This window comes from Columba livia, chromosome 15 (assembly GCF_036013475.1).
Source record: "Columba livia isolate bColLiv1 breed racing homer chromosome 15, bColLiv1.pat.W.v2, whole genome shotgun sequence".
Classification (NCBI taxonomy): Eukaryota; Metazoa; Chordata; class Aves; order Columbiformes; family Columbidae; genus Columba; species Columba livia.
The window spans coordinates 16019350-16040390 of NC_088616.1; the positions used below are offsets into that span (position 1 = coordinate 16019350).

General features: G+C 44.6%; 2 protein-coding genes across 6 annotated transcripts in view; one reads left to right on the forward strand and one right to left on the reverse strand.

The window, feature by feature from the left end:
- Positions 1 to 20734, reverse strand: part of GPR146 (G protein-coupled receptor 146) — a 33196-nt gene extending 12462 nt beyond the window's left edge. The window contains exons 1-2 of the mRNA XM_005504527.3: positions 20563 to 20734; positions 654 to 695 (exon numbers count right to left, since the gene is read on the reverse strand). The gene's annotated coding sequence lies outside the window, so the exon portion shown is untranslated. The remainder of the gene's footprint in view (positions 1 to 653; positions 696 to 20562) is intronic.
- C15H7orf50 (chromosome 15 C7orf50 homolog) overlaps positions 1 to 21041 on the forward strand; it is a 101472-nt gene that overhangs the window by 53342 nt on the left and 27089 nt on the right. The window contains exon 1 of one of the 5 annotated variants that reach the window (XM_065031523.1): positions 20231 to 20364. The exons of the other annotated variants lie outside the window; for them this stretch is intronic. Coding sequence (XP_064887595.1) covers positions 20362 to 20364 — 3 coding nt within the window. The 5' untranslated portion in view covers positions 20231 to 20361. Of the gene's footprint in view, positions 1 to 20230; positions 20365 to 21041 lie in introns of those variants that run through there. 5 annotated transcript variants of the gene reach the window in all.

A 21041-nucleotide genomic window follows, 5' to 3' on the forward strand; every position in this document is an offset into this window, starting at 1 on the left:
ACAGAGTTTTGTGTCTCTTTCCTTGTAATCCATGTGTCTTTGCTGCAGAGTCACCCCAAGCTGGGTGGCTGTTGGCTTTGCCTTTCCCCTTGGTCAACCCTCGTGGATGGATGGGAATGATTAACGTTGGCTTGCAGGCAGTTTGCACTGTGCCCATGGCTTGGTGGCAGCGGTGCTGGGGAGAGCGTTACAGCCGCGATTCCTTCTTGCACGGGCTGGCAATCCGTTTGCAGCAATAACACCGGTGCCACCTGACCGCTGGTGTTCCTCCAGACCGCTTCTGCGGTTCCTCTGCATGGCAGCAGTTCCCCTGCCGGGCAAGGAGCCCTGGAGCGTCTCAGATTGCGAGACCCCTCCACGAAGTCCAGATTTCACAAACCCATGAAGACGTTGTAAATTGGACGTATCTTTGCATGAAGCCACTTAGGTGTTTGTGATCCCTGAGAAAGGAGCACAGTCTGGGAGTAAGCACTGCTGGCCTGACCTAACTATTCAGTGAGGACTTAGCAAATATTTCCCGTACCTTTTCAAAGTAATAAATAATAAATAGCAGGTCTAGAAGTCCCAGTTTGGGTGAATATTTTCACTGTTATACACGGGTGAGATAAACATATACAGTAATATTCGCGGTGCATTGCTGTAGCTGTACTTACATGAGGTGCGGGCCGGGAGGACGTCGGTCTGAGACTGAGCCGCTGGCAGGAAAAAGAAAAGAAAGACAAGGTGAAACAGTTGTTTGTGGGGGGTTGAAAGAAATTAAAAGAAAATGTAATCAATTCTGATAAATACAGATCACTTTCATTTTTTTGTCTTATGTCTCATTGTCCCATGCTCTGTGTAGTAATTACAACATACACGGTTTTCATCCAGTGATAGAAAATCTAGAACATAATTGTTCCTGATGTGTGGTGTTGAGTTGCTGCATGTACTGACTTGCCCGTAGTTGATAGAATTAATGTATCGCAGCGGTGTTGATGGATTTATTTACGTTTATGCGGTGAATTGAGGATCTTGAATAAAAGCTGTGGATTGATCTTAGAGCTGGGTGGGAGAACGGTCTGTCCACAGTGGCCACCCCAGAGAAGCTTTGCTCCTGGGGACCTGCTCCGGAGTCACAAGGGTAACGTGTCTCTCGTTGCCTTCCTCCGTAGTGACTCAGTAGCTCTTCTGGACGGATCTGAGTCTCTTGCTTTCCGATCCTTGTTGTTGAAGTACGAGTTCTTTTATGTAGTAAACAATGCTTAAGGAATGATTAAATCACAACATGACTCAGAGCTGAAACGCTGAGCTCTGCACAGGGCTCTGCACATCTCTCAGCCTGTGGAGATGAATAACGAGTTCTGTAGTGACGATTTTGCTGGGAGCTGAACCCGGTGGTTTTTGTCTTTTAATATGAGCAGCTTGAGTGGAATAACTAGCTGGTTAATCAGTTTGAAACGAACTTGTAGCATGGACAGAAAAAGCATAGCATTTCTAGATAGCTTAAAGAATGGGGTGCGTTTTCAAGTGTCATATGTAACATTAATTTTATGCGCGAGGCCTGTGCTCTATATTCTAACAAATATAAATGATGTGTCATGTTAATCGTACATAATTCTGAATCACAACATAAAATTTTGCAGCGCTTTAATTAAGAAAAATGGAAGGGGTAAGGAGCAGCAGCTGCGTAGCTAATGAAGGCGTTAATTTCCAGGTGTGCTTTAGGCATTACGTACTCTAAAGCCAAAGGGCTGTGCTGCCAGCGCAAACCAAGGAGAGGTCGGTAACCAGCGCTCCCTCCCCGCCCCGCGTCGCTGGGGCTGCTCACATCCATTCGTTAGTCCGAGCAGCAGCGTGCGCCACAGGTGTCACGAAGATAGAAATCATCGTTGCACATTGTCTTTTAGGAAGGAAAATACTTTGTATTCTGCTATAAATTTTCCTCTTTGAAAATGTTTGTATCCTCTCAGGCTGGAGTACAGTTTATAAACTTATTTAACAGTTTGAGAGCCAGGAGTTCAGGTCTTTTTTTTCTGTCTCTCAAGACTCCAGAGATCTGCAGGCCATCCAATAGATCATTTTTCACATTGTACTTTTTATTTAACAAGCCCGAAACGTTTTCCTTGTGCGGTTTTGCAACCCTGTATTTTTTTTTTTTTTCCCCAAACAGCATGAATCCTATCACTAAATCAAGTTTAGAATTCACTGCTTCCAACAATTGTCTAATGGATCCACATGTTTACACAGCACGACATTGGCATCCAGACAGTGTCATCAAAGCCGCCGAGCAGCACGACTGTCTCATGGTTCCTGCAGAGGCGCAGCTGTGGTACTCAGGGAAGCAGTGAGCGGGCCCGGGCCCCTCCACTTCACCCACCGCTATTGACTCACGACATTGAGAAAACAAACTTTTGGCATCTGTTATAAATGAAATTGTCAACTCTCGGGTATTTTATTGTATCAATAAGTAGATTTTTGAATGCTACTGAATAGAAGGCTGCAAATTAATGTTTCCAGACCTAATCCTTTTTCTGTCCCGAGTCTCCCGGACTGAATGAAAACTTTGCCGGTGCCCCCACAACCAGCGCGGGTTCCGCTGCCTTCCCCGGCTGCTGGATCTCGCTGGTGACAAAAGCACTTGTGTCACCTTATGGTGAATCAGCCCACCCAAGCCATGCGCCTGAAAACCGACGCACCCAGGGGCAGCCTCGGGCGCTCGGCATTTGCGTGGCACGGGGAGACCTTTTGGAATTAACTTGCCCGTGTGTTTTGCAAAGTGTTTAATTCCTGTTCTCTGCGATTGGATGTAAATAAATCAGTCGCAACGACTTGGCAGCAACTTTCCCCAGTCGTTCGCTCTGAAGAAACTTGGTCGCTGGTAGCACTGAGCGAGGGGAGTTTGGCTGGGACACCAAACCTTTCTTTTTAATGCCCTCGCGGGACCTTTCACTTCCACACAGCGACTGCTGAGCCGGCTTGAACTCTGCTCTATGAACAGCGCTCGGCCCAGCTGCACGATCTCATAACCTGTTTCCTTAGCCGCGATTTGAAATCTGGGGCCACATGATTCAGATGAACCACAAGTGCTTTGTTTTAACTCGGCGTATTTGTGTTGAAAATACCCTCGTTCGCTCCAAGTTTGAGCTCCTAAGCAAATTAAACGGATTTGCGCTGGTAAATGGGGAGGACTTACCAGCTTCATTTGAAAAGAAAAAAGGCAAAGAAAGCTGAAGTAATGTGTAACTCATGAGCACCAAAGAAAATACTTCATTAGCACAAGCTTAAAAATAAAAAAATTAAATAAAATATGATAGGTTGTCCCTAAGATAGATGGAAAAATAATTTCTTACAAAAATAATGGCACGTTGTACGGTATTTCAGCGAGCTCCCTAAAACCCTTGCTGCAGGCAGGTTTCGGAACGGAGGATGATGAGCAGAACGGGGTTGGCTTTGCATTGCGAATTCGATTTGACACGGGCGCCCGTCCTCGTGCAGCGAGGAACGCGCTCTCGGGTTTGAAGTCAGGCCAGCTGCATTTGTAAAGATGCTGATCTTGTTCTCTGGCCGCGTTCTAGACACCAGAAAATATGAGTGCTGACAAGCCTACCTCGCTATGCTTCTCAATTAATATTTTTATACTAGATTACAGCACACATTGATGTGCGCAAATGCGAGATTTGTGTCACTCAGGCGGCGTTTGTAAACGGCAGATGCTGCCGTCGCTGCTGTCGTGTGTGCTCCCCACAAATAAAGTCCCCGCAAGCATTAGTGTCAGTTTAGTGCTTTGCACGGAACTTGTGGCGTTTTAGAAATCTTAATTCCCCTGACAACTTTAACACATCGCTAAACTTTTCAGTTCTAGGTAAATGGATGTACAATGTGTGTCGGCTCTTCTCAGCTGCCTGTTCTTTTTGGCATTCTGTCTCCCATTGAAATGTATGTGCGTATCAGTTAAGCGGGGGATTATTTGTTGGTTTTTCTAATTATTTTTTTAAGAGTAACATAATCCAGAGTCAGTAGGCAGAGTAAACGCTGTGCCGCGTCCTTTCTGAAGATATTTGATGGCTTTCAAAGTGGAAAATTAAAACCCAAAGTCTTTGCCATGGCTGTAACCTGTTTAAAAACCCAAGCAAACCCAAGCTGCAAAGCCCTTTTTATTAAAACAAGACATAGCAGAAGAACCATCAGAATTCGCCCAAGAGGCTCCGCATGTTGACCCGTCACTGCAGGTCAGGCTAATTCACCACTGTGTGCCACGAGGTTTTTGTCACTACTCATTACATCAATGGAGATGTATCTACAAGCTCTAATTTTTTAGAAATCGTTTGCAATTAAGCTTATAAACTTCACAATTGAATTGCATTCTTTACCTTCACTTTTTAAAATTGCCGGTTTGCAGTGGTACGTTGTGATTTTTCTTGTTTAGTTGTTAATAAATGCTCAGAGAGACTAAACAGGAAGTTTGAGGGCTGGGGTAGTTTCCTGGGTGTGTTTTAGAGCTGTCGGTCCATCAGTGAGCCGCTTCTGCAGCCTGCAATACCCCTAGCCCCAGCAGCACCTGCTCTGCAGCATTGACGGGGTGCTGAGTTGGGCGAGTCAGGGTCTTGGTCAGATAACATGCAGGTGGATCCGTCTTGGGGCAGCTGCAGAGTTGCTGCTCATTGTCAGACACATCTTACGCAGTGGAAAAGCATTGAGGCAACTGCATTCAAATACTGCAAATGGCCTTACAGTGAAGATGCAATTTTGCCCGATGGATTTAGGCAGCTCTGCTTCCCACCCAACTGCACCGCCCGAGGTTTCTCTTCCTCCTCCTATTTCCCCTCTTTCCCAAGTAATGTGTGTTCTGAGTTTGGTGTAAACTAGTTCAGCTATTGCTGATTTGCTGGTGTCTGAAGGCAACGCTGTGGCCCAGGGACTCAATTCCTTAGCGGTTACATGAGCAGCTGGAACAATTAGCGTTTCACCGTGCATCCTTTTATGACCGCGATTGCTGAAAATTATTTATGCGCCGTGAGGTTTAGCCCATCCTATTCTATATTTTGTGCAATGTCCCAGCCTCGTAGGCTGGTCTGATTTTGTGTATATTCCATTCCACAAGCCTCTCTAAGTCAGACCTGCAGAGCTCACAGCTCCAAGGGTCCTGTCAGGCCCATTGCACCATTGCTGGTTGAGCAGCTCCCCAAAGGGAAAAGCCCAGCTGATTCAAATGTGGGCATTTCCTCAATATGACCATCTATAAGCTGCAGCTGGGATGTCTGCGTTGCCTCCCTGGTTATTTCTCTGCTAACCTGCTGCTGGGACAGGCGGCAAGAGAAGAGAGCTGTCTTGGTGCCTGTGACTGGGAATCAGCGTGACTAGAGGCGAGGGCTCAGAAGAGAGGCGGAAGGATGATGGAGAGCGCTGTGGTGCTCGTGAACCGGGAAGCTGGAGGTGGGCTGAGCGTGTTGTTATGATGAAAGGAAGGATGATGGAGAACACTGTGGTGCTCGTGAACCGGGAAGCTGGAGGTGGGCTGAGTGCGTTGTTGTGATGAAAGGAAGGATGCTGGAGAGCGCTGTGGTGCTCGTGAACCGGGAAGCTGGAGGTGGGCTGAGCATGTTATGATGAAAGGAAGGATGCAGGAGAGCACTGTGGTGCCTGTGAACTGGGAAGCTGGAGGTGGGCTGAGCATGTTGTTATGATGAAAGGAAGGATGCTGGAGAGCGCTGTGGTGCCTGTGAACCGGGAAGCTGGAGGTGGGCTGAGTGCGTTGTTGTGATGAAAGGAAGAATGGGGTTTTGCAAGCAGGAGGAAGTGCTGTATCCGACATTGCGACATCGCAGCTCTGCAGGGCCCACCCGTTTGTTTGGACACAAATACCTGCTCCCGAGCTGCGTGGAGGCAGGAAGACTCGACACAAACCTTCAGACGTGTGGTCTTCAGGGTTTGCTGTTGCTCTTTGAAGCTTGGACTTGATGTTTTAATATTTTGTTTGGAAACTTAAGCATTTAGATTTATAATTCTGCCCTTCTAGCAGAGTAAATATGCTTTCGGTCCATTTTCCAGACTTTGCTGTTGGCTTAATGTTGAGATATGATATTCAAGTCAGAGATAAGCGTCTCTTTGGGAGCGAAGGGAAAAACCAGCTGAGGATTTGAGCGAGCAAACTCGTTTCATCGTCCAGAAGCAACGGCTTATTTTCCAATATTGTGCAAGTCCTCACGCACAGGTCCTGCCAGAGGCACCGACTTCCACAGGAAGGAAATGGCGCTTAGGAGAACCTGCTCAGGTTTTGTGGCAGTGCTTACAAGCCACTTAGGAAAACACCAGGCATTTTGCTTGTAACGAGTGCTCCAGTTTGGAAAGCACTGCTTAACGCAAATTCGTGAAGAATTCCTTCTTGTGGTTATAGTTCTTCTTTTTCATTTCATCCAGAGTGGGCCCAGTTTCCTCAGTGTTTGATATCCAGGATCTTAACATCAAATCTGTGATTAATACAGCTGCATTTAGAGACCAAGACCTTTGCAGTGTTGATAGTGATCATTCACTGTGTCGCACAGTGGAACTCAGCGTGTTTTAAACATTCTCCGCTTGTGCGTGTACAGATTTCTGTAGTTGAATTAAGAATTGATAACCTGCTGGGGCTCATATTCCAAGTCGGTTTGTTTCTAAAGCCATACACAGAACTTGAACTAGGTCATAAATTTCTGTAGATGAAATGGAGACTGATTAGAATTTTAATATTAAGGGAGGAAATGGCCTTGGGTAGCGCACGGCGGAGCAGAACAGGCCTTCTGTTGAGACACAAGAGTATTACTGTTTTCTTGAACTTTGCCTTCCAATCCAATTACCAGTTGTGCTTAGAAATCATAACTCTGATGCCTCCCGTTTGATAACGTTGAATGTTATCCTTGTCCAAGCTTAAATCATTTCCAGTAGTAAAAGTTATCTTGATTATAAAACTTCTAGATAATATAGTCCTAAAATTGAATTACAGGCAGTAGAACATGGTATTTGTCGATAAACAGAGCAGAGCCATGATGGTATATCAAACTGGCCCAGTTCTGTCTCTTTTTAAATTAAAGGAAATCAAGAGGTTTTTCTTGTGACGTGCCTTCCTTGTGATAATACGTTGTCTATTATACTCTTTGTGATAGGAATAAAGACAAAGCTTTCAGTGTCAATGTTTTTGGGGTTATTTTTGAGTCAAGCAAAGTACCAGGAATCCACGTTGTCGGCTTTAATTGTGAGCACTCGTGCGACAGCGTTGCGCTCGTGGTGTGTGATGAGCGCCCAGGACGTCCAGCAGCTCCTTTGTCAGCGCGAGCCACCGTAGCCCGGTCCGTGTCCTCCGCGTCCTCCTCCCTCGCTGTCCCTGCGCCGGACCAGACGCCGCATGGTTCCCCGGGTCGGTATTTGGGAGCCTTGGTCGCACGCATCTTTGTTGCACATTTACAGCAGGATGTTATTACCGAAGTGCGGAATCGCATTCTGGTATTATTACATGAAAACCGATCCTGCTTCCTCGGTGTTTCAGAGTATATTATTAGAGCAGTACAACTAATGATTTTCTTACCGGGGCACGGCAGTTGCAGCCTCGGTTAGATGCCGCGTGTGTATTTATAGGATCGCGATGCCCAAATACGGTGGCTTCACTTGGCGGCTTGTCCTGCTGGTTTCTGTGGTTTCGCTTCATTGTCCAGAAGAAGTGACAACATCCTCAGCCCTGTCGCATCCATCACCAGGACTCATGTGATGTCCGCTTTTGGCAGGAAAAGAACCATGTATATTTGTTTATTTGGTCCTTTGATGATGGAGCAGACTTTATTATCTAGCGTTAAGAAGTTTTGTTTATGGTTCTCACACCATTAAAATGGCACAGCCTGAAACGTATTTATCCCACTCAAGAGACTCAATGTGGTTTATGTACAGTCTGTTATGCAAGTTTAGTTTAGTTTTGGTATCTGCATTAAACATCACACTTCAGTAACATTCCTCCTAAAGGTTTCTGTAGTGATTCAGTGCTGAACGTGCAATGATTCTAGAGGTCTTTCTTTGGTCCCACATGTTATCTTTAGTCAGGAAGCAAGGGGGAAACCGTTTGAACTAGAGATGCTTTTGGATATAATATGAACAAAGAAAGAAGTTCAGACCTTACTAGACAGTTTTATAAACTGCAAGGGTGGATCTGATTGTGGTTTTGCCTACAAACACTTTTTGTCTGTTGAGTTATTAATTGAGTTTTTAATTACTCACAACTGTGAGTGATTTTATGTCAGACATGTGAGTTGTATAAGCATTCAAAACTGAATTATTAGGACAAGTTTTCCCTAGATGTATCTTCACTTCTTTCCCCTCCTCAATTCACTTCGCTCAAAAGCTGAGAAGAAAGGAGCACTGGTGTTGAGTAACTCGAGGGAGATCTTCTCCTTCCGTGGACAGAACTGGAGAGCCTGAGCCAGTGATCCCGTGGACATCTCACACCAACAGCTTTCCAAGTGATCCAGGCGTCGTACAAAACGCTGGCATCAAACCAACCAGTGTGGCGATGCTCGGTGCTACCAAAACTGACCAGTACTCTCCTGGTGGGAGACGCCAAGGAGCCCCGTGATACAGCGTGTGCCAGGAGCAGCGTTCCTGCTCCTAACCCTGGAGACCTTCCCACCCTCGGTGGTACCTGTTGGGCATGGCCATGAACCAACCCATTGCAGAACCCACTGGACATGCGCGTGTAGACCAGAGTGCCCCTACGAGCACCGAAATAAGATCTGCAGCTTTGTCAAAGGCGTCTCCACCTCAGCTTATGGAAGAACTGGTGGAAGTGCAGCTCACGCCTTCACCCATCATTTCTTCCTGAAGTTAATGCTATGTCCAGCGCTGCTTCTGGAAAAGCCATCTTAGTTTTATCGTAATCATAGAATCATTTTGGTTGGACGAGACCCTCAGGATCATCAAGTCCAACCATAACGCAACTCCAGCACTAAACCCTGTCCATAAGAACCTCATCTAAACAGCTTTTAAACCCCTTCGGGGATGGTGACTCCACCACTGCCCCAGGCAGCCTGTTCAATGCCCGACAGCCCTTTGGGGCTTCCCTTCTAATGACTTGTTTCGGCACGATCACCACAAGCCAAATACTCTGTGACCAATTATCCCGAGAAGTTGTTAATTACTGTGGAGCTGCTGCAGTTTTTAAACGTGTCGCCTGTCCCAATACCATAAATCCACTTTCCACTTACTGTGGAGCCCTTTGTGTTCTGGATTCTGTGTTAACGACGAGCTCAAGTGCCGCTGTGGCTTTTCCCTCGTGCTGCTGCCGTCACGTGCAGATCAGCGTGTGAGATGGAGACCAGAAAGAGCAAAGCACCCTGCTAACCAAGCAAGTTCGGGATTTTGTGGTCTAGTTCTTAAAATTCTGATTATCAGTCTGGAGAAAGAGCCACAAAAATGCCACGGAACTTTCTCACTTTGTGGTGGATTTTGTGGTTTCCTATTTGCAACATTTGCTGTGTGTAAATTTTTGCACTTTGGCCAAAACAAGGCTGTTTTAATGGCTTTCCTTCCGAACGTGTTGAAAGCGTATGTTGCTGTATTATTTATTGTACAACGCTTAAATAACTTTACATACTGACCATATGCTACAGCAGGATTCACTAGTGGCATCTCCCGCTGTAACTACAGTCCATGCCCTTTTGTAACTGTGTAACTTGGTAAGGAAGAGCAACCGTTTAAAAGCTTTTGGACAGAATTATGAAATTTGTTGATATTTTAAATTGTTACAGGACCAGTAACATTGAGCCTGATTCGACTGAAATCCAAATACGAACCTTATTCTAAAAAGTCAAAAAAGCTTTTATGGGGGGTGAAGGATTTCGGAAGCTTTTTGAGATCTGTGCTCTTTTATACGGGTTGTGTTTCTGGCACCTCTCAATGCGGGATTTAAAGCAGTTTTTATTTAACAGGAAAGATCAACCGTTTGGCAGTAGATCTGCTCTCCGAATAGATAAAAATGCTTTAAAATCCTGACAGCTGCTTCTAAGAGGAACTGTATTAGAAAGCTGTTTTTCTGCTTCTATTTCTAGTAAATTTATAGGCTGAACAGTTTAGGAAGTGTTCCAGGTTAATGATTCATTTGCAAACAACAACTCTTTTTCAGTCTTTTGATCATACTTCCAGTTTTAAACTGGAGATAAGCCGTGAGATGTTTATGCTTTTTGCTTCTTTAGACTTAGTCTTTCTCAGCCTGTCTTACATTTTGTGTAGGTTTTAATATGGGTTTTTCTGCTGTCAAGTGTTTATTCCTTTCACCTGGTCTAGTGATATATTCCACTGCTGGAAGGACAGGTGTTCAAAATGTAGCAGGCTGTGGTGTGTCCTTGTATTCTAATAAAGCTCCGGAGTTACCCGAGCGGTGTGTTGTTATTCCTTTTCCACTTTGGCCCAACCTGCTCCCTATGAGGGGGTCACCAAAGAGCTGAGCTGAGCTGCACGATGGAGGGTGAGACACGGTCGAGAAGCGAAACGGGGCGTTAAAGCCGAATGGGGGGAAACTGCTTTTCGGTGTGATTTGGAAAAGGTGGAATCTCTGCTCTGAACTTCACCCTGACACGAGGAGAAGGATCAGCGGCCCCGGGGAGACAACTGGGGTCTATGGAGAAACACCATGGTGTGCTTGGAGAATAGAAGCTGAGCATTTCTTTGTAACAAAAGGACAGGTTTTACTTGTGGACATGGCTGGATGACATTGTGATTCTTCCAGATCTTAGTTTTACAGCAGAAATCATCATGAAAACCAGCTCATGCTTAATTCAAGGGTAAAACTAGTACCTAAATTAAAGGTAAGACTAGTACCTAAACTAGCTCTGCCTATTAAAATAGTTGACAAAGAGTTTTCACTGTATCAGTTGTGTTCTATTAAACCACTCCTATTCCTGAAGCGTTTCCCATTCCTCGTGTCCTCACAACAATCATCTGGTAGCAAAGGGTCCCATTCAAGACTACTTAAAAAAACCTTCAAATCTGATGAGCTCAATCTAAATTTTGTTCTGTGGTGGCCAAAGGGGAAAAAGTCCTTTTAAATACATTGGTTCTCTTTCTAAATAGATAACTAGCCAAATGCATTTCAAATATTTGTTCAACCGATCAAATATTAGTTTAGATTTAGAAAACAAATTAACCTAACGTTTGAAGAATTAGACATTTTGTACCCAAACGCATTGGTGTGTCATCACCTCTGTACCAATGACCCCAAGTACTTTGGTCAAAAGAAAAGAACCTTCTGATGAAAATTAGTCAAGCGTTTTTGCTCTTTGGGTCGTTCTTACTCTTGTGCGCATTCACGTTTAAGTAGCACAGTTGCATGTTTAAATTCTCGTAGCTTCACTCGGGAAGGACTGTTATACTAATTATATGGTGATACTAATACTTCCAGTGTTGTGAAAATGTGCGTTCTGTATGCTATCAAAACCTATAAAGGGCCATATTGGTTATCTGTTGTAATTTTTTGAGTGTACTTGTTTGTTTCTGCAAGAAAAAGAGGTTTTTCAAAGGGTTGTTCTCAGGAGGGCATTAGGCCCACGTTGTCATGGCTCTATTGCAGTGGAAGGAAAATGATTCTCTTAGCTCCTGATTGACTGATTCTTGCCTGACACGTTTTGAATAACAAAAATACGAAGTATAAAATATTTCCAGTCTTGGGTTAAATCACAGATTGGAAATCACACATTTAAAGGTACCACCTCGTCGTTTGCTTAACTCTGAGAAATAGTCGCTGCCTTCGGGGTGATGTTCTCAGACTTCATACTGTTCCAGTCATATGTGCTTGAGGGTTTTACGTCCTCCACTTCCCCATGTGTTTCCTTTTGCCTTTGTTTCCCTTTCTTCCATTGCACTGTCCCTTTGGGGTACTTCAGGTGGTTTAGCAGCTCCATCAGCCTTTTCTTGCTCCTTGTGTTGCCCCATCTATTCCACAGGCCCTGTCCGCGCTGGCCTCCTGTGCCGCTTCCAGATCCTCCTGCTCTCTGTGCTTTCAGTTCTCCTTCTCCTCCCTCCTGTGTAGAAACACGGATTCTTCTGACCCCCTTCTTTTTCTTGTCCCCTTTTCCTCACACATTTCCCACTCCTGCCTCCTTTCTCTGGTTTCTCGCAGCCGCTGACTGAGCTCATTGGAAGCGTTGTCACCGCTCTTGCTAATAGACCCGGACTCGTGGTGACTGAAACACCCTCGTGCTTCACGGGAGCAGCCGGGGTTCAGGCCCTCGGAAACAAAAATGACGTTTTCTGCCTTTTCTAGGCCTTTTTCCTTTTGAAATTCAAGGGAAACAATTGAAAGCCTCAAGCCATGCAATGCATGGCACTTCTAAAAAGCAGCAAATACCAAAAGTTCTGTGAGAATCTGAGAGTTAACAAGCTGAAGTTCATCATCTCTATACTTAAAATGGAGGATGTGCATAGCAACATTACATACTTATATTTATTTTGAGGAACAGAGTCTTCAGCCAGAGGCTGCAAAAAATGGGACCCCACAAGCTGCACAGCCACTTGTTGCCGCCGTCCTGTCACCGTCCTGTCACCGTCCTGTCACCTTCCTTTCACCTTCCTATCACCTTCCTATCAATCACCTCCTCTTCCTGCTGGCAGAAACATTCACAGTGAATCGAATTAAGGAACTGATTTGGCTTTACAGTCACCTTTTGGGGGGGATAGAGGGGTGATTTTAACCCAGATGAGTTTACAAGACTGTGCAAACACTTGTGCCAGCCCAAAGAAGAGGTGGGAGAAAATGGACAGTGTGTCTTTTGGCGGCAGTACTAATTGACACAGATTTCAATTGTTCCTGAAACTATTAGCTGAGATTCTTTTATTCATAAGAAAAGCTTTCTTTAGAGCCTAAACAGGAGTGTTTGGTTGTGTGATCTTTCTTTTTGGACAGCAAAATATGCTACATCTGATTTATAAGCATATTGTTTGTACTGCTGCAGTCACTGTGTGACTATATTTCTTCCAGTAAGTTAATAATTTCTATTATGTATAACGTGGATATTCTAGCGTAAGGTGGGAGAGGAAGAAATCAGAGCTCTGTGTAATGACATTAAGCTTTTAGACCTATAGACAGCTTAAATGGACTCACAGCTGCTTAACATATGCCCTCTGCTTGAACTCGGTTTATCACTTGGTATCTGACTTAGCTCAACATATAAAAAGTTGATGTGATTGATAGTTGGATATACAATATTTGTCAGGGTGAACTGAATCATTATGTGTATAGATTCAAGAATATAGAAAAATAAGGCTGAAAGAACAACAACTAAAATCCTGACATTTTTTCCATTCGTTAAGTGTACTTAAAGCAACTCTTTTTGTTTGCTGGAGTCAGTGGTTGCTGGTTTTTCTAAGGAGCAATTGTTGAGTGATTTAGAGTACATCTCTGCTCTTTTGTTTGGATTTCATTTGCGAAACCATTTAGAGTTATAAAACTGTCAACTTAAGAACATTCTATATATTTTGCCAGTGAGGGCCTCATGTATGCAGAGTTAATATGTTTCTCTCCATTTTGTGTGCTGTTTGAATTCTCTGGTGTATATCACTGTTCTTCTTTAGGCTGGTCATTAGAATAAGTCTCGTGGCCTTTTATAGAGCACCAGGAATCTTCAAAGTAATTATGAAGTTGCGTATCAGATTAGTCATTAGATAAGTGAACGTATAAGGTCAGCTAAGCACAGTCTCTCACCCTTGGCCAAGCCTGGCCTAGCAGTGTAGTAACAGAGGGCTGTGCTGATGCTTAAAAACACATGAAATTTAGAAGACCTGTCTACAACTAGAATTGAACCATACATCTAAATGTTAGAAAGCATGGACCAGAACTGTTAGTTACATGAATTACAGTAGTTAAAACACAGCAGGGTATACTTCTGAACTCTCAGATTCCCTAAAATAGCTACCAGCTGGGATGTGAAAAATGTTATGCAAACTGTATTACCCACTACCTGGAGTGTTGCTTGCTATGTTTCCCTGCTGTGGAATTCCTCTGCTGGCTGAGCTCAGCTGGACATTGCATGCAAGTTGTAGGGCTCAGGTCTATTGTTGTTTTGCACGAGAGTCATTTCTCGTGGCCCTTGTGCTGCTGCCGCGTGCAGAAAACTACAGGACATTTATTTCAGATTTCCTATTCCTATTGTTCATAAGGTGTGGTGGATTTAAGATATCGAGTACTTAACGAAATGATATAAATGTCGATGTGACAAATCTGGAATGAAGAGAGAAGCCATATCGCCTTTGGGGACTGAACAGCATCACGGCAAACTCTGTAATGTTCACAGAATCACAGAATCCCAGAGTGTCAGGGGTGGAAGGGACCTGGAAAGCTCATCCAGTGCAATCCCCCATGGAGCAGGAACACCCAGATGAGGTTACACAGGAAGGTGTCCAGGCGGGTTGGAATGTCTGCAGAGAAGGAGACTCCACAACCCCCTGGGCAGCCTGGGCCAGGCTCTGCCACCCTCACTCCAAACAAGTTTCTTCTCAAATTTAAGTGGAACCTCTTGTGTTCCAGTTTGAACCCATTACCCCTTGTCCTGTCACTGGTTGTCACCAGAAGAGCCTGGCTCCATCCTCCTGACACTCCCCCTTTCCATACTGATCCCCAGGAATGAGTCCCCCCTCAGTCTCCTCTTGTCCAGCTCCAGAGCCCCAGCTCCCTCAGCCTTTCCTCACACGGGAGATGCTCCACTCCCTGCAGCATCTTGGTGGCTGCACTGGACTCTCTCCAGCAGTTCCCTGTCCTGCTGGAACTGAGGGGCCACAACTGGACACAATATTCCAGGTGTGGTCTCCCCAGGGCAGAGCAGAGGGGCAGGAGAACCTCTCTGACCTACTGACCACCCCCTTCTAACCCACCCCAGGTACCATTGGCTTCCTGGCCACAAGGGCCCAGTGCTGGCTCATGGTCGCCCTGCTTCTTCGATTTTTGATTTTTTAAAATTATTATTATTTTTTAATCTCCGAGGAGCATTTGTACCTCGTTGAAGAACTCTGTTGTGTATGTTTTCCCAAGAAAAACGGGGTTTTAGGCTTTGTGGCCATATTTGCTGAGCCGAGGTGTCGCTGCTGGGCCGCAGGAGGTGACGACTCTCAGCTACTGCAGCTGAGCAGGGCAGATATGGGTGTGCAAGAGCTAACACGCAAAAATGTATACAAAACAAAATAGTTTGGGAATGTTTATCCAGTTGGAGTATTTAGGAGCTATAACTCGTTCATTTCATGGACGTAAAAATGAAAACGTACTGCATGAAAGGAGAAAATTTCATTTTGTGATGTATTGCTGGAGGGAACACGGGCCTGAAACTTAGAAATTTATAAGCTGAGAAGTTCCACAATGGATTTAAATTGTTTTTACTTTGAGCAAGTAGCAAAGTTTGGCTTAAAACTGCCAACACGAACCATATTTCCTGTCATGAAAGTTGTCAAGAGTGTTTGATGGATCAGATTGTTATCTTACATTGCCAGTTGTATCCCAAGTCTAATCATACCAAGATCTGGGTGTAGAGGTACAAAATACAAAAATAAAATCAAATAAAAGTAAACATTTTCAAAGCCAGGAAGAGTATGAATCATGCTGCTGTTTATAGCTTGCAGTTTATCGTGAATTTGCACCTCTTATTGTTACTGGATTCCTGGTTGATCATGGGAGATAAGTCAGTGCTGCAAAACTGATTTGGAATTTTTGGGGTCAATTAATAGAAGGTTTTAAGGCTCAATGACAGATTTTTATGAAAGGCAGAGTTCATTCAGAGGATCTGAATGTCAGGAAGGGTGACGCTTTTCTCTTTGCTATCGTGAAAGAAAGCCAAATGTTGACTTCCCGGCCTCTCGAACTGTTCCCCGTTGGCCTTGGCTTCTCATTCCAGGGACTGGCTGCCAGCGGCCCTGCCGGCCCGGCTCCCCGTGCCACCCTCTGGCCTTCCAGCGTGATGTGAGCTGCCGGTATTCCATAGGAAAGCACTCGTTTCTAAAGAAAACCTCAAAAAGAAATAGGAAAAATGAGAAATTCTCTTTGTCAAACTTGATTTTTTTTTGTTCTTTTGGAGATTGCAATTTCATTTAAAGTGTTTTAGGAGATGTCTTCACTTCTAATGGTATCTGCAATGTCTCGTTATGGTAGAAACTTTGTTTTAATTGTGATTTTAGCTTGATTTCTGTTTTAAAGTATGTTGTATTGTTGGCAAGTAAAAAGAAATATGGCACTTTTGTGTTGCCGTTCACATGAATTCTGACATCTTGGCCTTTTTTACAGACTACTTAAATTCTTAAAATAGATCAGAATTTCCCTTGAGGTGGATCTTCCCTTTTCTACTATTCTCTCTCTTCTCTCCTTTTCCTTCTGCCGAGCAGAAACCACTTCACTCTCAAAGCGTTGCGATCCGTTCCCGCTCCAGCCGTTATCCCGCACGCGCTGTGGAAATGTCCGCTCTTCTTCACTAATCATTCAGACTTCTGTGTTTGCCGGTCTGCATTTTCTAGGCAGCGTCTCCAGTGCCTTGTGCTGTGTGCACCAAAGGAGCCCTTTGCTGCTCCTACCCTAAAACGTCCCTTTCTTTTAATCCCTGCAAAAATACATGGAACAGGTATGTGATGAACTTAATCCTGCTCCTATAGGGTGGGTCCATGCTTTCTTGTATTGAACATGTTATTCCATCTGTAATTATCCACTCTATTTTATACTTCACTTTAAAATTACGTGGGCAACTCCTGTTTTCTGTTGTGTTTGCACTTGCTTTATCGGAGATGTAGAATGTAACTTCTGCATGTGAAGCTTGACTTTGAAACCAACATGAGTTGTAAACTCAATCCATGTAAATTATAGTATTTCAATTATAAATATGTGCATGCTACTTATTTTTGAAATGGAGATTGATACAGTTTTGTTTTAGGATAACTTGCTAGGTGCCATCATTCCAAAATAAGCGCAACACCACCACCACCTTGTTTTGCGCTGCTTTTACGATGATGTTTTTCAGTGCCGTCTGTTGAAATACGAACAGGTTTTATGGAGCGTTTTTACTAAATAGTCGACAGGTTTTAATTTAGGGTCCTAAATCATAATTGTGTTTCAATTTTCTGCCCTGCCTCACGAAAGCCCAACGAGGGCACACCTGGTGCCATCAAAACCAGATGTCACTTCAGCGTTCCCGGACCGAGTGATCAATTCAGAGAGCTGAAGGGCTACTCTCATAGATCTGTGGTTGTCAGGGGGCCAACAAGAACAGAAAGCATGCAAAGCATTGCTGAAGAGAAAGAATTTGGGAATGGATTGCGCTTTTAATTTCAGAGACTTGCCAAATACTGACAATATGGATGGAGTTTTCTTAGAAGAACTGTCAGGAGACAATTTCAGACTGACTGTATGTTCAAATTCTTTCTTCCTACCAGTGGTGTTTAATGAGACAACACTTCTTGCACTTGATTATTGTGGTTGGAAGAGCAGCCAGCGGCGCTGGGGAGAGCTCGATGGTGTAATTCGTCAGCTCATAGACCATTATTCCTTTATCTTTCTCCTTCCCATGAAGCTTCTGAGAACAGGAGGTTTGGTGGGAACTGGACTGTATGTGACACACAGGTGGAACGTGATGGTTCTTGTTCCTTTGGTTCAGATCCTGCAGACCGGTGTTCAAAGGTCTGCTCATGGAGGTTATTGTATATTTACAAGAACAATCACTTCTCAGGAAGTCGTTGTCACAGTCTCAGCCGTCCGTCTCTGGTTATCACAGGACATGAAGTCAAATGCACAAATCCGTAATGTCCATCAGATCCGCCCCTTATTTTGTGTTAAGACGTTTGTCTTGTTGTAACCAAACTCAGGGTCCAGTTCTCTGTCTCCCAAATCCTATTGTAAAGCAAATCAAATGGCAAGACACGCGTAGATGTTTTTGACACTCTTATGGAATTTGATATGTTATTTTTTCTTTTAATCAAATGGAAGAACACGGAGTTTGAGGATATGTACTGTGACTTTAATTCCCTGTAGCTGCACATCCTGTTGAACTCTGGAGCTGATGCTGATGACAACTTGTTGAGAAAGAGGAATGGGGTTGTTTTAAGCGGTTTTGGTAGCTTTTTTATTTTCAACAGAAAAAACAATATTCTTAAGTGAAACATAAGGATTCCTGTTTGAATCAAAAAGAAAACCACCTATCCTAGGGAATGATAACCCTTCATTTTTAATGTAATAATTAGTCTTCTGCTTCACTGTTCTTCCCATAGATGGGGCAAAATGTACCGTCTCCAATTGTGTGCTTCATTCTGCCCCATTTGTGAGTCAGAATAGGTGCATTACAGAGAAGCTGTCAGTTCGAGGCAGAACAAACTGCGTAGATCAGCCGAATGAATCCAGCACTGTGAACGTGAACCACGCTGTGAATTAGAAAGGAGATACCATGGAGCTTTACGGTGTTCAGGAAGTGGCAGCTCATGTTCATTTGAAAGGGATGGCAACACTTTTCCACCCGTGCAGACGGGAGGATTGTGTTTCACCCCCAAGGGACTGTCCAGGTGTTTAGCAGACCCTGATATTTGCCCTTTTATTGTTGAATTTGAGTATTTTTGGAGCAGCCATTCGACTTGTTTTGTAGAATCCCAGATCTTTCCCTTTGGAAAGATTTAAATAGGTGGGATTAAAGCAAAATGTTTGTCCTTCCACCTTTGAAAGCATTTTATCTGCTTCACTGACTGTTATGAAACTGTATATACTACTTTCTGAAAGTTCTTTTACCAACATATATTGCTGTAAGGACAATAGGCACGAACTATTAGGTCGATATGAGTGATGTGCAGCGTCTAAGTCTCACCTAAGCTTTCCTTGTTTGCAATTTTAAGTGAAGACTTCAATGACTTCCTCTGCATAAGGATAAATTTAGCTCCAAGAGCATCGCGAAACACTCGCGGATTGGCGTGGGAGCGATTGCTGTGATTCCTGAACTGTGAAGGTGTTGTTATCCCTGCAAAGGATCTGTGCAGGGGGAGGCAAAACCTGGAACAGGCTTTGAAAACTGGCAAGTGAGGTGAATCTGGGGCTGTGGATATGCCCCAAAACTCATAGGGACCATCTTCCGTTATGAATCACAACTTGGCTCTTTTAATTGTAAATTATTGCTCTTTAATTACACCTTCAGCTATAATTTTGCAGCTATTCTATATGAAGGGCTCAAAACTGGACTGATAGAATCAGTGTAAAAACTTGCTACTCTTTAAATATAGACTTAGCTATTTTCATAGCTTGATCAGGACAGTTCATGCTTTCAAATGCTTAAACTTGCACACAAAAATAACAGACCCTCGCTTTTGGTCATGGAGGCGTTCTTCACGTCATTCTGTAAGCGTGTGGATCATTTCGGTGTGATGTGAAAATAATCCGCTTTAAAAGAGATTGCCTTTTCCAAAGACAGAGCAACGTTTGCACCTGCAGAAACACAAATGCGCTTTCTGCCCCAAGTTCTTGCATTGCGTCTGGTGGCACTGGGATGGAGACACTGGGACGTCTGTGCCGCCAGAGTCTTCCAGGCTGGGTTTGTACCGCATGGTTTGGGATAACGAGGTGCCAGAACGTCCCCTTGGGGGGTCCTGAGTGGGAGGGGAAGCATCCGGCCCCCAGCTCGCTCTGCCACTGAGCGTGTGCTGCTGTCAGCATCTCGTGATGACCAGCACAGAGCATGGTTGCGATCGCTCCATAGGCACCTATTTATTATCTGTCCCCGGGAATTCCTGCCATTGCTGGGAGGGAGATGTTGCTCTCCTCATTTTGCTTGCCTTGCAAAACAGGCTTTGATTTCACTCTTGGTGTCTCCCTGAGGTCTAGAGAAAGCATCTGAACTTGGCCAAAACCTGAGAAGGATGTTGTGATCTACAGCTGTGATCTGCATCTTTCCCATTTTAATATCTATATAAAAACTGCATGCATTAGTGTATTGGCAGGATACACACGTGCTGCGTAAACCTGTGTTGGTCATTCCTAAACAACATGCCAGAAATCCCCCTTGGCTGTGTCAACTAGTAAGTGCAGAGTTGTTTTCGACAAAACAATCAGACGAGTCCCCATGCATGCAAGTTGCTCTAATTCCTGGTACAGATCAGCACATGGAACTCGATGCAAGTATGTACTGTATGTGGCTGCTATGGTGATTAAAATACATAAATAAAATAGATAAATGTGGACTGTATTAGAAATTCATTACTGGCAGTGTCTCAGATCACAGTCGGCTCCAGCGCGCAGCGTCACTCGCGGTTCCTTGCTCTGACGGGCCCTCTGGAGTTACGCAATGGCCCCGTCCTACCTTGTCAAACAGCAAATTCAACGCAAATTCAAACAGCAAATTCAACGCAAATTCAAACAGCAAATTCAACGCAAAAATGGTGAGCAAAGCGCTTCCGTGCATGTTTTATAGTTCAGGAGAGATTAGTGACCCGACACCACAGATGAGACAAACTTAGTGTTCACTTGCCTGAGGTTAATGAGGGAGGACGTGTGGCAATCTATAGAGACTGAAAGAGAAGGGTCCCGCTTTGATTTCAGACGCGGTGCAGAGAATCACTAGAGCGTGTTCTGCTTACCTGGGCCGGCGTGTCGCTCACGTGTTCCCTCCCGTTCCAGCTGCGTTGGACGCGGTTCGTGCCGGTCTCAGTCCTTCCCCGGCGGGGTGGGCATCCCAGCCTGCACGCGGGCTCTGCTTCACTCGGATCCCCGCTCTTCTTTCCCCTCTCACCTTTTAGCATTCTCCAGCCGTAAAATCCATCCCTTGCCTGAAATGCAGAGCGATGCACTTGTCCGATGAAGTGGTTTTTATTTCCAGGCGGGATTCAAATTCCAAACAAGCCTTTCATTTCCTTCGCGCCGGGGGCAGAGCGAAGGCAGCGGAGGAAAGCGCCGGCTGCCTTTAAATCCCCACCAGCGTCTTCCCCGCGCTGGAAGCAAAGCAGCTTGTCATGGTGATCTTCGGAGTTTAACTTTAGCGGGGGGAGGGAGAAAGTGCAAAGCAAACTGAATGCTGTAGTGGAGATTTCTCTCTTCCCCCAGTGGGCCCCTTGCCGAC